Source organism: Nanorana parkeri, unplaced genomic scaffold (genome assembly GCF_000935625.1).
Source record: "Nanorana parkeri isolate BGI_ZX_2015 unplaced genomic scaffold, ASM93562v1 scaffold454, whole genome shotgun sequence".
Classification (NCBI taxonomy): domain Eukaryota; kingdom Metazoa; phylum Chordata; class Amphibia; order Anura; family Dicroglossidae; genus Nanorana; species Nanorana parkeri.
In genome coordinates this window covers 882532-899202 of record NW_017306722.1, presented here as the reverse complement: position 1 = coordinate 899202, position 16671 = coordinate 882532, and the positions used below count along the sequence as shown (strand labels likewise).

At 41.9% G+C, this 16671-nt stretch overlaps 1 protein-coding gene across 1 annotated transcript in view; it reads left to right on the top strand.

Annotated features, from left to right (window-relative positions):
* The window catches only part of NAPEPLD (N-acyl phosphatidylethanolamine phospholipase D), a 49659-nt gene extending 34259 nt beyond the window's left edge, over nt 1–15400 (top strand). The window contains exons 2-5 of the mRNA XM_018560424.1: nt 1926–2232; nt 4370–5016; nt 12301–12415; nt 14687–15400. Of these exons, the coding sequence (XP_018415926.1) occupies nt 1926–2232; nt 4370–5016; nt 12301–12415; nt 14687–14833 (1216 nt within the window). The 3' untranslated portion in view covers nt 14834–15400. The remainder of the gene's footprint in view (nt 1–1925; nt 2233–4369; nt 5017–12300; nt 12416–14686) is intronic.
* The last annotated feature ends 1271 nt before the right edge of the window (nt 15401–16671 follow it).

Genomic DNA, 16671 nt, shown 5'->3' with positions numbered 1-16671 from the left:
CCCTCCCGCCATCAGTGGCTTTACAGCTGTTATTTTACAGAGGACCATCAGGAAGACCCTTCTGACCATGGGCTTATAGCAGAAGGGTAAAAGCCACTGACGTATGGGATACTGACGTGGCAAGCGGATGTGTTCTGCCGTATGTTGGTGGCACCGAAAGGGTTAAGAAGGTAATATGCCTTCATTTATAGGCAATAAATAAATACACATTTACACATATGTGTCTATACACATTTAGGCCTCTTTTATATAGGCACCGTCTGCTCCAATCAGCAGGAGATCCATGCACAGTTCTCCTGCTAATCGAAGCAGTACGGAACAGATGTCACTTGTAATGGAGGGGAAAAATGAACTAAACTGAACCATGTTGGGTCTATAGGCGAGTGGACATGTGCTCTTTTACATCAGATTACCCCTCTAGTCTGTCGTTCAGGTCATCAAAAACCGAACTCTAATGTTTTTACTTTTTTAGACCTAGATGGACTCGGAGGTAATTGGATGTAAACAAACACATGTCTGTTTCCATCTGGTGGCCTATAGATTAACATTGCACTTCCGATCAGGTCCACCTGAAAAACTGACAGGGGGATCTGATGGGAACACCATGTGAAGGGGTCTTATTGTAACCTGCATTGAGTATACAGTGTCTATAGTTGGAGTATTAACTTACTGTGTAATCATGATGTATATTACTGACCTGATTGATGATACATAACTAAGGTCAGTTGATCTAAATCTAGATGGTGCTGTTTATACTATACCTTGTACACTAGAGTAATGAGTAGTAGGACTGCAAATATACTGTTCAAAGGAGTACTATTGTGCTGCTTCATATGAATTCTTCTAGAACAGTGCGGATTGCACTGACAGTGATGATGTTTGTATCCACACTCAGCTGTCCTATTCTCATGATAGTTGCATTCTCTTCTCTTCTGTTTGATGGTTGAATAACTGCCAAAGTCCTATAAACTTCAGACATTCAGGTACTTTATCCAAGGAGCCATTTAAATCCATAATTCTTGGAGCAGAAATCCTGATCTGCATATAGTAGTGGTGATATGGTCTTCATAGTTGTAATTCCTTGATATATATTATACAGGTGAAACTCGAATAATTAGAATATTGTGCAAAGTTCATTTATTTCACTAATGCAACTTAAAAGGTGAAACTAATATATGAGATAGACTCATTACATGCAAAGCAAGATAATTCAAGCCGTGATTTGTCATAATTGTGATGATTATGGCTTACAGCTCATGAAAACCCCAAGAAGCCCAAATCCACAACCTCAAAAAAGTAGATTATTATATGCAATCAATAAAACAAGGATTGTACATAGAACAATATCGGACCTCTGAAAGGTACAAGCATGCATATGTACTCAGTACTTGGTTTGGGCCCCTTTTGCAGCACTTACTGCAATTACTTTTGCATGATATTCTAATTATTCGAGTTTCACCTGTAGGTGGTCCGGATTTACAGCTGCCTTTTGCTGGCTGTACACAGACGCATTGTGCGGCAATGCATCAAAGCTGCCATTGTTACTGGTGATCATCAGACAGAGGAAGGATGAAGAATAAGCATAAACAAGTGGTTTTAGAGTAATGAACGTGGATAGTATTAGACGTGGAAAATGTATCTCTTGTTAAAGTGTAAAATTTGTTTCATACGTAGCATTTACTGACCATCATCCTATACGTCCTGGCAATAATTTGCAGATTTGCTATAGATGTCATATCTATTGTCTCTGTGCCAAAATAGCTGTTTATCTATAGGAGAGGTTACTATTGCTGCCTCTATATCACTATCCAGACAACTTTCATTCTATAGCATACCTTGGGTTCGTTTTTTGCAATTGTATGCATGCATCATGTGTTGTTTGGATAACTTGCACATGTGATATGGATTTCAAACTTCTATTATAGATTATGTAAGGTTTCAGAAGATGATGAAAGGGATGATGAATGTTTAACATCTAACCAGTACCCAAAAGAGACCGTCCGGAAACGCCAAAACTCAACCCGCAGTTCAAGAAGCAGTGAGTCTTCACGGTCTTCCCGAAAGAGCTTCAAGTTGGATCTGAGATTAGAAGAGGATGTGACTAAGTCTATGAAGGACAAGAATGGGAGATTTGTCAATCCTTGGCCTACATGGAAGACTCCTGCCTATCACAGTGTTCTTAAATGGGCTATAACTGAGAAAGATAATAGCAATGTCCCCCAGTCAAAAGAGGTATGTGTGTTACAAGTTCTGCTTTTTAATCTTTTAATGTATAGAAAAAAACATAGCCCAGAGTTAAATGAATGTATGTATTGCATTTTTTTTTTAGCTGTGCTGGTTTTGTTAAAAAAAATACTACAAATCAAAACTGGGGAAAAAGTTTTGTTTTTTTACGTTTTTTTCCTCTTCTTTTTTTTATATTTTATTTGTCCTAAGTGAGGCGTTAGACACACATATGTGATATACATATATAGCCCTATCTGTCCTCTAAAAAACAATATATAATATGTGTGGGTGCACTTAGTAAGAAAGTATATTACTGACGTGAAAGAATCACACAGCAAAAATGTCAAAAGTGTGTCAGTCATTTACGAACAGAAACCAAAAACAAGCTCAGTCATGAAGGGGTTAAGAGCCATTGTAGTCTCATACATTGAATAGCTTAGCACGTCAACACTTAAATATAAAGTAGGCAGAAATGCAAGAATGTACTCATATTGCGTACTTATAGGAAGCTCTCCATAGTTTGTGAACTCAATTATAGATCGTTTTTTTTTTTGTTTTTTTTTTATTATTTTGGTTTGAATCATCACAAATGCAGTTGTCCCATCTTGCTTTTAAATCGTATTCATTTTTGTAAACTGTATGTAAACCGTAACAATGAACATCTCTTATTTGCTCCTTTTTGGGTCCGTTAACTATACCATCAAAAACATTTTGATACATTTGTTTTATAAGTTCAAATCAAAACCTGCGGACCTCGTGAGAAATTCAGTACTGTCCCGTGCCCGCTACCTGTGTTATCGCAAACAAAATATTCTTATCTTGGACTACAAGTCAGTTACTCCCTATGCTGTAAATAAAACCATGGAGGGTGGCTGAGGTAGTTCAGCAAAAGAAAATGGGCAGAGCCGACACTACTCGCTCCACAAAACTGCTGTGTGCTGTCAGCCCACAAAAGGCAATTAAGAGAAGAATACATTTTTGGCAGAACAACATGTATTTTTCTGCACTTGTAGGATCTTTAACGGGATAAACATGGGCAGATGTACATGTACTGCAAAGTAGGGATGTCCCGATACCACTTTTTCAGGACCAAGTACAAGTACTTCCCCTCATGTACTTGCTGATACCAATTACCGATACTTCAACTTAAAGGGACAGGTGACTTGAAATGATCCATAGTACATAAAATGTAGTTGTACTATGGATCATTTAAACGATTCATGTTAACAGGGGATCATTGTAAATCTATTGCTGCAGTGAATTGGGAATCTGTACATGTACTATGTACTATATATAGAATGCTCTGCAGCAATAGAAGTACAATTCTGCACTGCTAACATGAATGGGTTAAATGATCAGTAGTACAACTACATGTTATGTACTATCATGTACTACGGATCATTTAACCTATTCATGTTAGCAAGCATTGGATAATTGTAAAGCTATTGTTGCAGTGCATTCTATATGTAGTACATATAGAGTGCACGGCAACAATAGATATACAATTATCCTCTGCTAACATGAATGAGTTAAATGATCCATAGTACAGGGCTACATACAGATCATTTAATCCATTCATGTTAGAGGAGAATTGTAAATCTATGGTACTACATAATGAGTACAGACTGCTAATACACTGGAGACCACCGATTTACATATATCCCCTGCTTAATAGTTCCCCCCTTGCCCTCACTCACTGTGCGGGAGAGCAGCGATGAGTCAGCGCTGGTCCGGTGGGAGGAGCTCCAGGTGGGGTCCTAATTTAGCTGGCCCAGAGGTGCCGGCCAGATAAATTAAGATCTCACCTGGAGCTCCTCCCACCGGACTAGCGCTGACCTGCCGCTGCTCTCCGGCGCTGAGCAGAAGAGGAGTGTCGCGTCACTGCTGCTCCGGTTGGCGGCGCTCCGAGTGAGGTAAGGACAAAAAAAAACAATAGCGCAAGCTTCGGCGCTATGTATCGGGGCATTTTGACAAGTACAAGTACTTGTCAAAATGCCCTGTATTGATATCGATGCTAGTACCGGTATCGGGACATCCCTACTGCAAAGGTTTACTGAATGTGTTATTTTTGCCTTGACATACACTTTTTTAAGTAATTATTTAAAATGTGTTTATCATGTTGACAGTCTTGATTTTCCCCTAGGAACTTGACAGGGAACTTCCAGTTATTGAGCCATATTTTGTGCAACATCCAGAGTCTGCAGGCAAGACACAGAATGGGATACGGATCACCTGGTTGGGGCATGCATCTGTCATGGTGGAAATGGATGACTTGATATTTCTTACAGATCCTGTCTTCAGTCAGAGAGCTTCTCCAGTAGGCATTTTAGGTCCAAAGCGTTTTAGAGGGCCACCGTGTACAATAGAACAGCTTCCAAAAATCGATGCTGTTGTGATCAGTCACACACATTATGATCACCTGGATTACAACACTGTACGTGATCTGAATCAGCGGTTTGGCTCTGAACTGAGATGGTTTGTTCCATCAGGGCTCTTAAACTGGATGCAAAGCTGTGGCTGTGAAAATGTAATTGAATTAGACTGGTGGGAGCAAAATTGTGTTCCTGGACACGATGAGGTGACCTTTGTTTTTACCCCCTGCCAACACTGGTGCAAAAGGACACCATTTGATGATAACAAAGTACTATGGGGTAGCTGGTCTGTTCTTGGGCCTTCAAATCGGTTCTTTTTTGCTGGCGACACAGGTTATTGTGCTGCTTTTGAACAGATTGGTAAGAGATTTGGACCGTTTGATGTAGCAGCAATTCCCATTGGAGCCTATGAGCCAAGGTATGGAGTGTTTATTGTGCAACTAAAAAAAATTTCAATGATTTGATTGTAAATAGCATACCTAAATATATAAATGACACATACCTGACATCATTAGTAGAGTAGTGCACTGTAAATAACTGAATTAGTACACATCACAGATTTGGTCAAGCAATTAATATTCTAACTAACATTTTGATCGATTGTATCCCATGGCTTTATTTTACACTTGCTGCATAAATTAGCTCATTGATAGCTTCAGCACTCAGTTGGCTGTTAATACTACAGAGAGTTAATACTCCACATTTTAAACTGGTCCCAATTACAGTTGACATTTATTCTGGCAATTGAAAGACCTCAACTTACTCATACAAGTGACCTTTAGCTCCATCCCTACCAGGCATGAAGCAGAGTAGAATAAAGTGGGCGAATTGGTGACTTAAGCTAACGTTAGCTGGGAGATCATTGAATGGGAGACCTGCTGCCCTGCCCAAAATGGGGAAATGACTCAACATGGTCTGGAACTTCAGATTTGCTGACTGCTGACCATTTATGCATACTGTCACTGCTATTAACACAGCAGAGTCCCCTCTCTTTTTCGTTTTCGTTGATCATTCTAGTAGATCTATTATTTTTCTGCTAACTGGAACAGGCCAAGCTATCCAAAAAATGGGTAGTTCTATTTACAAGAAGCCTTTTGTCCCTTGCTAAATGGTCAGAGCAGCTGTCAACCAACCAGCAATGGGCACTGATTGCAGCCGATTGGATAAATGCACAGGGAAACCAAAGTTCTGCAGATTTGGGTGTTGGTGGTCACCCAATTAGAAAAAAAAAAGGCATCGGGGCAGAAAGAGAGGATCAACAGGTATTTATAAAAATAATAAAAACGCCTTGCACAACTGCATATTAGAAAAAAAAGATATTTACACAACCTTAGAATTTGGGTTTACATTCGCTTTAACTCTGTGGTATCACTTTCTTCAAGAGATGCTCCCAAAGTCCACCAAACTGACTTTCCTTAAAAAAATGTTGTAATATGTTAACTATAGTTTATGAAAAAAATATGGATTTCCTAAATCATCTTTCAGGGAAGCACATGAGCGAGGAGTTAGGCAATTTCTCCAACATTAATAGGAAACGCCTCACCAAAAACACTTTAAATGTTTATTTTTGCCAAGCTGTTACGTTATTGTGTTTTCTGCATCTGGAGAAGACACATTGCATGAAATCTGGGGAAGGATGCTCAGTATTCTTGTCTGCAGTAACCCATCAACCCACCTTTTAATCACCCTCCTTGATTGTGGGTTATCCTCATTCTGGGCTGGAAGAGGTCTGGGCCCACTCCCTTTTCAATGCCCAGGGAAAGCCAGTACTGGGAGGTGATTTAGCCCCTTGGAGGAAAGGCCTGGTCTGGTGTGGTTCCTTTCTGGCAACAGTAAGGAAACCTCCCTATGGGGGATGCGCCAAGCAGAGTTCACTTGACCATGGCCAGGGGAGGTAATGCCACTGGTTGGGAACGGAATCTCCTGGTTCCTGGACTGCAAAGGCGCAGGTTGAAGTGGCCAGGCCTGCTGGTGCCTCTTCTGTCCAAGCCTCCTTGGCTTGGAAGGTGGTATAAATGCTGGAAGACAATTTTGGGAGATCTCCTTCACCTCCGCTGTGATCAACTCGGGGGCAGACTGTATCTCCAGCAGTGACAGGTGCCTGTGGCAGCAGTGTAATTCATGTAAGTTTGTGTGTCCTGTCTCCTTACTGTTTGTTTAGTCTGTGGTTACTACATTTCTTCAAAGGTTACTCTGGGACCTGCCTGTGATATGGAGTAGCTTGCTTGTGGCCCTGGAGGCTGAAAACTTGTACAAAATGAATGAGTTTCTATACGGATTAGCAGTAATTTGGAAAGGTGTAACTTCCCGATGTGACCAAAGTATAATGGTCTACAATGGTATAAGTGTGCTAGGTTTGTACATCACCTTATTTTACCCTGTGACAGAAATAGAGGTATCCAAGGTTGTGTTTTTTTTCCCCACTTTGTTTTTCTTCTTTACTTGTTTTCTTCTTTACTTGTTTTATATCTAATAGTGGATTCTCCGGCAGTGCCACGAGGAGCATGGAGCTGGCTTCCTGGCCAATCAGGAAGCCGGACGGCAGGTCATAACCTGTCGCCCAGTTTCCTGATTGGTCAGGAAGCCAGGCTGCCCCACAGTGTCGCTAGGCAGCTTGAAGCCAGTTTCCTAGCCAATCAGAGAGCCGGGCAGCATGTCATGACCTGGCTTCCTGATTGGTCAGGAAGCCAAGCTGTCTCGTGAGGGATAGTCAAGCTGATGTTTCGATAGAACACCGGCTTCCCAGGCAATCAGGAATGACCCGCCGCCTGACTTCCTTATTAGCTGGGCCCAAGATACCTCGGGATGCCGGTATCCGTATACGGTATCGTCGGCAAGTACCGTTAAAAACAAATCGATATTAAAAAAAAAATGTTTTAAAATAGCAGAGCCACAGGGGGGGCGCAACAGACGCAACAAGGGCACGGGGGCGCAAGAGAGGCAGCGCAGGCACGGGGAGCAGCAGAGAGTCAGTGCGGGCACCAGAGCAATGGAGGCGTGAGGAATGTAGAGGCACAGTGGCTGCCAGACGCGGATACAGGCGGGGAGGAAAAGGGAAACAGACAGCTGCATTCAGTGGCTCCCAGAGAGGAGGAGAGAACGGTGGAGCAGAACAGCAGCAGCAGCAACTAATCGCAGAATCAACTCTATTAGTTGTTGCAGCCCTACAATGAGGGCAGTGTGATGCGTTGGGCAATGTTCTGCTGGGAAACCTTGGCTCCTGCCATTCATGTGGATGTTACTTTGACATGTACCATCTACCTAAACATTGTTGCTGACCTAGCACACCCCTTCATGGAAACAGTATTCCCTGATGGCAGTGGCCTCTTTGAGCAGGATAATGTGCCCTGCCACACTGCAAGAATGGTTTGAGAAACACAGCAACAAGTTTGAGTTGTTGACTTGAAATTCTCCAGATCTCAAGCCAATTGAGCATTTGTGGGATGTGCTGGAAAAACAAGTCTGATCCATCGACCCCACTTCGCAACATACAGGACTTAACCAGTTGCCGTCCACCCGTAGAAAAAAAACGGACGGACGGCTGACTCGCATCGGCGGGTTGCCGTCTCCAGACGGCATTTTTTCCTGCTCGCGCGCGCCCCCTGTGGGCAGGAAAGACTCGTTTGTATTACATCACTTCCGCATTTACCTGTCAGTCATCTGGCTGCTATAGCCAGAGAGAAGAAGCTGATGAAGCAGATCTCTGCTTCATCAGCTTCTTTTGGGGTCCCCAGGTGACATGGGTCCTAGAGACCCCTAATGTCTCCATAAAGAGGACCTGTCAGTGTGCCTTTGCTAATATATAGGGGGATTGTATCCCCCTATGTAATAGAAATAACAATAAGTGTAAAAAAAAATATATATAAATAAAGTTAAAAAAAATAAGTCTCAAATAAAAAAGTAAACCCCCGCCCCCTCTTCATTTACGCACATGTGGATGTAGGCTGCCTCAAATCCTTCTGTCTCCATGTAATCCCAGACAGACTCCATGATGTTGAGATCAGGGCTCTGTGGGCCCCCTGCTACAGCCAAATAATTAAAATTGTGACTCATCAGTCCAGAGCACCGCTGCCATTTTCTGCACCCCAGTTCCTAAGTTTTTGTGCATAGTTGAGTTGCTTAGCCTTGTTTCCATGTCGGAGGTATGGCCTTTTGGCCACAATTCTTCCATGAAGACCACTTCTGGCCAGACTTCTCCGGACAGTAGATGGGTGTACCTGGGCCCCACTGGTTTCCGCCTGTCCGATGTCAAAGGGAAGTAAGCTTAATTTGTGTTTCTTCTGCTGCATTGTTTCCTTGGCCGGCCACTGTGTCTATGGTCCTCAACATTGTCCATTTCTTCAAGCCTCCCACGCAGCCGTTTCAGTTAATGACTGTGTTTCAACCTACATATGAAATTGATGATGATTAGCACCTGCTTGGTATAATTGGTTAATCCTACAAATTCCCTGACTTTGTGCAAGTGTTAAGGTGCCCATACACTGTACAATTATCGTACGATAATCGCAAAGTGTATGGAAGGCGTGCGACCGTTTCTACTGTACGGTCGCACGTCTTCCGTCAAACAAGCAGGCTGGAAAACCCGCCGGGAATTGTACAATTCTCGGCAGGTTAGCGGCCTGCTTGTTCGACAACTGCCGAACGGGCCGGTGTGCGCACACTGCCCGTTCAGCATTCCAGTCATGGGAAGCCCTCCCCTCGGGGGCGGGCTTGCAATGATCGCAAGTACGATCTGCCTGTCAAAGATGAGCAGATCGTACGTTTTTTAAATTACTTTACAACCCTCGCAAGACAGTGTATGGCCACCTTTAGAATTGATCTCAGTTTGAAGCCAAAGGGTAGTCGCACCAAATCTTGAAAACGCAAAGCGCACAGCTCACCCCTATCATGCCTCCCCGCAATCCATACTCTGTGCACAGTTGACTCTCTTCTGGAGTGATAGGCTCCAAAACTGTAGAACCAGCACACGATGATCTTCCAAAGAAATTCAAACTTTATTCCACATGCATCTATACAAAACACAGCGGTCATTCTTTGTATAGATGCAGGTAGAATAGTTTCTTTGGAAGATCATCGTGTGCTGGTTCTACAGTTTTAGACACCAAATATTGATTTCGTTTTATCTTCTGTTCACTCACTTTGCATTTAAAACATACTTTACAACATTTTTTGACACCTGCATAAAACTTTTGCACAGGTGTGTGTGTGTGTGTGTGTGTGTGTGTGTGAGATTGCGATTGCATATGCAGCGTATTGAAGAAAATCATTTATCCTTGTTGAGTTAGTCCTGTGTAAGTTTGTAAAGTTAGACAGAGGTAGTTTGGTGTATTGTGTATACACTCCAGGTGTTTTATGGTGAGACAGATTTTTTTTTTCTGCAGTTTAGGTACGCTGCCCTTGTTTTAGATGACTCTGTAAATACCCGGGACCACTTGTAATATTCATGGTCAGCCCGTTTACTACAGACCCGTTCAGCAGAAGGACTTCCTTCTTAAAGTGTTTTTGGTGATGAGTTTGCCGTTCCTGTTGGAGGAGGTGCATATCTCTCTCATGTGCTGTCCTGAAAGACTCTTGGAAATGGAGTCTAACTCTGGATTTCACTCAGGATGAATAAGATGTATACAGAGTCAAAAATTCTGCAGCTAAATAAAATGTGCGTGAAACACAACCTGTAATACAGTCTTCAAGTGTATTTCCACTTTTGCAGTCAATTTTCTGTAAACCCCTCTGTATGTTATGTGTTCCCATTCACACAGCATAATGAAAAATAATTTTTGTACATAATATATCTTACCCTTTAGACATTTTGTTGCAGCAGGCAACATGGCTGATTTCAGGTTTAGAGTTAACATTTGAATGCAGAAGCCAAGTTTGTAATCCTTCAACCCTATACAGCCCCTCCTACCATTACAAAGGAGAAGTATGTAGACATTTTAAAGGGGAACTATGAGGTGAGTGATTTTCACTCATCCTCATAGTTCTAGCCGACCCGTAACAATGAGACTGTCACAGGTCGGCTCAGTAGATCGGGAAGTGAGCAAACACATACCGCCGCTGACTGGCAGAACGGACGGGGGAGGGGGCGGGTACAGCTGGCTCTGCCTCTAGATAGGCAGAGCCAGCTGTCACTCACGCTAGAGATGTCCACTTCATGAACGAATCGTTCTTTTTGAATCTATTCTATTCACTGAACTGGTGGAGTGGATTCAGCTGAGTAAGCTGATCCGTTTGTAGCAGCTCAGTGTGACGTATAGCAGAGACTCTAGGTAGCAAGTCTGCAACATGATCCTAGAGTGAAAGCCAGGCTTCTGCCAGCTCCTCCCCTCCCAGCCCACCCCTGCAACCAATCACATCTGAGTCACAGTACATGGAGTCTAAGGGCCTGTTCACACGACGTCCGTTTTGTGTGCTGAACTGCTCCGTACGCTGCTGTACTCAAAATGTATCCCTATGTGTTTTATGGGCTCCAGTTCTCATGTGCGCAGTCCGTTCAGCTTACGACAGAAAAAATACTGCATGTCACATTTTGTCAGGTCCGGAAACGGTCAGGATACGCAAACGCATCAAAAACGCACTGCGCTGCAGCTAACATACTAACAGCCCCACTCCAGCAAAAAAAATAAAAACATTTTTTTTTTTGCTGGAACGCATCAAAAACGCGGCCAAAAACGCAATGCATCAGCAGCTCCACGTCTGCTGATCAGGACCTGATCTCATGTGAACAGGCCCTAAGAATCGAATAAGTCTACTATTTAAAATGATCAAATGATTCTACTTCGTTAGTAGACTCATTCGATTCCCTGAGTTAAAGAATCCTTAGTCATCAGAGGAGTTACCGAGTTAAAAGAATTGTGTGTCCCCACCAGTAGAACAATACACTGACTCAATGAGCAGGCTGCAGCAGTGATAAGGGACAGAAAGCCAGGGACAGTCAGCAGGGAGATTTACACATTTACAAAAAAATTAAAAATATATATATTTTTTTTTTAATAAACAATTTTTGGTTAAGTTTTTATTTATTTTATTATTTTTCCATTAACATTTTTTCACTTAAATGTATTAATAGCGTTAGGATCAATGTTCCCCGGGAGCTGCCTGACACCCTTCTCCGAATCAGAGTCCTCTATGAAGGTTCAGACAGCTCCTGAGCTTCGGTTCACTTGCTTGTCAGCCGACTCAGCAAGTGAATCGAAGATTTGATTCATGAATCGGTTCTTTTGAATGAACTGATTCAAATTAACCGATTTCATTTAAAAAATACGAACTTCCCATCTCAAACTCACGCAGCTGGGCGGAACCAGACATAAGTGTCGGAATCCGTTTCAGCTGCGGCGTCTCAGTATATTGCGAGCTGAAGCTCGCAATATACTGAGCTTTGGGTTACTGGAGGACGCTAGTTTGTGTCCTGCCGTTACCCTTAGGAGAACTATGGGGAAAAGCCCTGACTCCATAGTTCTCATTTTAAACTATACGAAGCCAAGAAACCCTAACCTAATTAAGAGCAATTTAAACTAGAAGAAGCATTTTTTTTTTAGATTATGCAGTGTGAATGGGAACATGTAACAAATAAAAATAGGTGTTATCCCAATTTGGCTGTGAACGTGGAACTGCACTTTAAGTATCATGACATTTGTAAGTCATTACGTTTTTTTTTTTTTTATCTGTACAATTCTTTTCAATCTTGGCACCTTCTTGTCTATAGATGGTTTATGAAGTGTCAACATGTGGATCCCGAAGAAGCCGTCAAAATTCACGCTGATATCCATTCCAAGAATTCTGTTGGAATTCACTGGGGAACATTTGCACTAGCTAATGAGGTACTATCATTTTAGCATATAAACAGTTGTTAGTGAACCTGTCATAAGCTTAAAATTGCAGGTAGAAGCACAGAAAAAATGAATAACTGCTTACTACTTCAGGAAGAGCTTATTCTCTAGCACAGCCCACTCCTACTTACACGTCATAGCCCTCTCTTCTGAGAATGTGTAATTACTGTTTGTGCTAGCCTAGCTTCTCCGTCCCTCCCTTTACCGGCTTCTGGGGGAGCTCTGAGGCTGCTGGTATCACATTTAAGAGGGTGGCGCCCAGCAGCAGTCTCGGTGCTTTTGAAAGCCCAAACTAATGGGGGGAGTCCAGTGCCTAAAACGTAAAACCTGCTCCTTTCATGATTGCACAAATCTTCTCTGAATCAGCAAGCAACCCTAAACGATGCTGCAGTACATGTGGGCAGATCTTCCATTAAGTACAATGGGTGATCTGGCCATTGGTGAATGTTGACTGCTCATGCTCTTCTCCCCAAATGGGCCACTGGAGCAGTACAGAACAAACACAGCATAAAGTATTACAGGGTGAGGCGAGCGTCACTCATTCCAGCTCGGGAATATATAAATTTGCTCTAGAAAGCTGCCTTTTGACTGTTGAAACTAAAATATGCACATGCAATATTTTATATTGGTAAAAAATTACTACTTTGTAAAACTCAAAGAGGTTATCTTACTCGTCCAGAGCTCAGTGTAGTTTGAGAAGTGTGCATGGATCCAGCAGGAACTGGCCTTCTACATTTAATCAGTGGAATTGCTTTAATTGAAGTAGGGCTGCAACAACTAATCGACATAATCGATTATAATCGATTATTGAAAAAGTTGTCAACTTTTTCAATAATCGATTAATCGGCTTCCGATCAGTTGGCCCTGTTCACAGCTCCACACGCTGTGCGCCGCACCTCCTCCCTCCCCACCTCATGCTCGCCGCTGCCAGACCCGCTCTAAGTGGTACAATGCTAAATACCACCAGCTATAGAGGACTACAAAACCCAGCAATAGTACATTATACAGCACAATGCAGAATGCCGCCAGCTATAATGTACTATTGCTGGGATTTGTTGTATTCCTCTATAGCTGTCGGTATTCTGCATTGTGCTGTATAATGTGCTTTTGCTGTGGTTTTGGAGTCCTCTATAGCCGTTGCCATTCTGCATGCATTGCTGTATAATTTTACACTTTCCATTTCACTATATTGCACACCACACTATCTTTTTTTCTTTTTTACTTCCACCGGTCCAAGCTTGCTCCTGTGATGGACTACAACCTCAATACAAACTAGTAGTCCTATCACTGGAGCCATTTTTTAAACTTTATTTTATAGTTTATCCGATTAACCGATTAATCGAACTCAATAATCGGCTAACTAATCGATTTTGAAAATAATCTTTAGCTGCAGCTCTAAATTGAAGTTATACATTCCCCTTAAGTTCCGGCTATAAGGGACTATCCCAGCATTTCAAGAGCACTGTGAACATTTAACATTTCATATCGCGCATTGGTTTATGAAATAGGAGTGGTTAGTTGAGGGCTGCTGGATATTTAATGGGAGACTTCTGGCTGATTAAAGGAGAACTATGAGGTGAGTGATTTACACTCATCCTCATAGTTAGAGCTGTCGTGAGACATTGAAACTGTCACACGTCGACTATAGATCGGGAAGTGAGCGAACACATACCGTCGCTCGCTCACTTCCCGATCATCTCCCTGTCAGTCACTGCTTTACGTAGGGATTACCCTCCTCCCCTCTTTGATCCTCCAGCACTGATTGCAGGGGGCGGGCACAGCTGGCTCTGCCTCTAGACAGGCAGAGCCTGCTGTCAATCAGCCAGCTGGGTGGATCTCGACAGTAATGTCAGGATCCGTCACGGCTGGAGTGCTCTCAGCATATACATACTGAGCTTTAGGGTCGCGGAAGGGCATATTAACAACGTCCTCCCGTGACCCAAAGAGAACTATGGACTAAAAAGGTTACCCCATAATTTTCTTTTTAGTAGCTTCTTTTACAAAGTGGTAATTTTTGTGCTATAGTTGGTCTTAAGTTACAAGCTGAAAAAGTTATATTGATGAGTAATTGAAGTAAGACCTCCAGTGATTCTATTTTCTCTCATTTTGACTGAAGTATTTTATCTTACCTGATTAGCCTGAAAGACTAAAGACAATTTACATTGCCTTTAGCCTGTAGCTAATATACCAAAAAGTATTCTTGGTGCAGAATTTTAAAGAATAAAAATTATGCAGATCAACAGTGGCTTTTTCTGTTCTCAGCATTACTTGGAACCACCGATAAAACTGAGAGAAGCCTTGGAACGATGCAGACATAGCCCGGAAGATTTCATCGTTCTGAACCACGGAGACTCCAGACTCTTTACCACAGGAGCCAATTGCGCTCTGAAGGATGGCTGTAGTAAATAATGGCCTGCAGTTGAACCGGTTTCTGGTGTTTTAACTTTCCTACTGACTTGCACCAAAGTTTGTCTACATTTCTATCAGGAATAAAGTATATTCCTAATTCTAATCAAATAATAGGTGTTGCTAATGTATTTTACTTGAATAACACACTGAATTGTGTTTTTGTAAATGACTAAATTTAGAGCAACGTAAGCTGGGATCTGCCAAACATTTTACGTTTGGCCGCGCACATTACCAGCAATGCACATTGCTTGCAAAATGAGACACCTTAACATATTACATTGATGATGGTGCCTTTTTCTTTTTAGCAAGATGGAAGCTAACGCTTCAGTTGTTGAGATGCATGAACTCACATTTTGGCATGCACACCAGCTGCATTTTATCATTTCCATACAACAGCTTACCATGGTGTAATGTGTATGTAATCCATACCGGCTGATACTAACAGAACTGTATATTTTCCACCTTTTGCATACTAAGTCTTAGCTAAGCAGAAATTATGTCAACCTTTTACCCTGCCTTTTACAGACAACCCACTGAATTTACTTTATTAAAATCGATGTTCAGAGTGGAGACACGGACAGGAAATATGAGCAGAGCTGGATTTAATGGTTATTTGCTAAAACATACAGAAACCAAAAGATGGTTAGTGTGGGATCTACGTAGAGTACTACAATACATAGGAATGTAAAATATACCGACTAAACATGGAGCTGTTGTACACCTGGCTTAGCTCAGCTACTCCTCCCACAACTATTACCCAGCCATGGGTGTCCATTTAATGGCATCTACAAATCTACACATCACTTAAAAAATGTCAAAGAACATTATTACAATTATTGCCCATTGGATAGCAGTGAAAAAATGCACCCAATCTTAAGAGATAAAATCATGCAATTATGAAGGTGTTCAGTTCCTATACTATGTCTGGCATGTCCACTGTGACATTTTATGATGAGCTCTTATGCATGCAATAAAATGGATGAGTGAGAGTTGTGGGTGGAACGCATGTGGACCATTTATGTCCATCAATCTTTTATTTTGCAATTTCTGCCTTTTAAAGTGTGCTAAAATGATTAGCTTTTGAGCTATGGCAGAAATTCATGTAAGGTGTAAACACTCCAGTGACTGCTTAGCTGGGTCTGTGTTCCATGGTGCTTTCCGTGTCAGGGTCTACCGTGATTGGTGCTTTTCAGGCACAGACTTTTTAATACCTTTTTTTAAAAATATAAGTAAGAGGTTCATTGTCACTATTAAATCTGTGTTTGCAAATTTTCAAGTGCTCTTATGATCACCTAACTGTAGTGATAGGAAAAAGTATCTGCAGCGTAATGAGCTTGTATACACAGGTAGCTGGAGTGAGCTTCAGCCCTGTCAGAGTTCCTGTGATATAGATAAGGGCAAGGCTAATGAATCTTCTTGATGTTAGTTTTTAATACGGTAATCAGGAGTGGACAAATTAATATGGAATCCAGGAGCCAGCCCCATTGACAGTGTCTAAATGGAACCTCAGAAAGTTAGGTGCCAGTTGTCATTTGTAAGGAATATTGGCCTGCAGTAATAAAATTTTTACATTTTGAATTTTTTAAATTGGTAAATCACTTAAAACATCAGGTGCTGAAAAATATGCATGACCATGCACCTGCCTACTTTGAAGACCTTTTGTAACTTGTGTTGACATGTAAACCCAGGGAGAAAAACTTCACGCTGCTGTCTACCAAATTACAAACTTTATTGCATAAGGCTACCAACTTCTAGCATGAAGGTGTCCCCTGGCTAGAGGCTGCCCACTCTAATGGGTGAAACCCGTAAGGGCTTAATCGTAGAGATATGGTGAAACC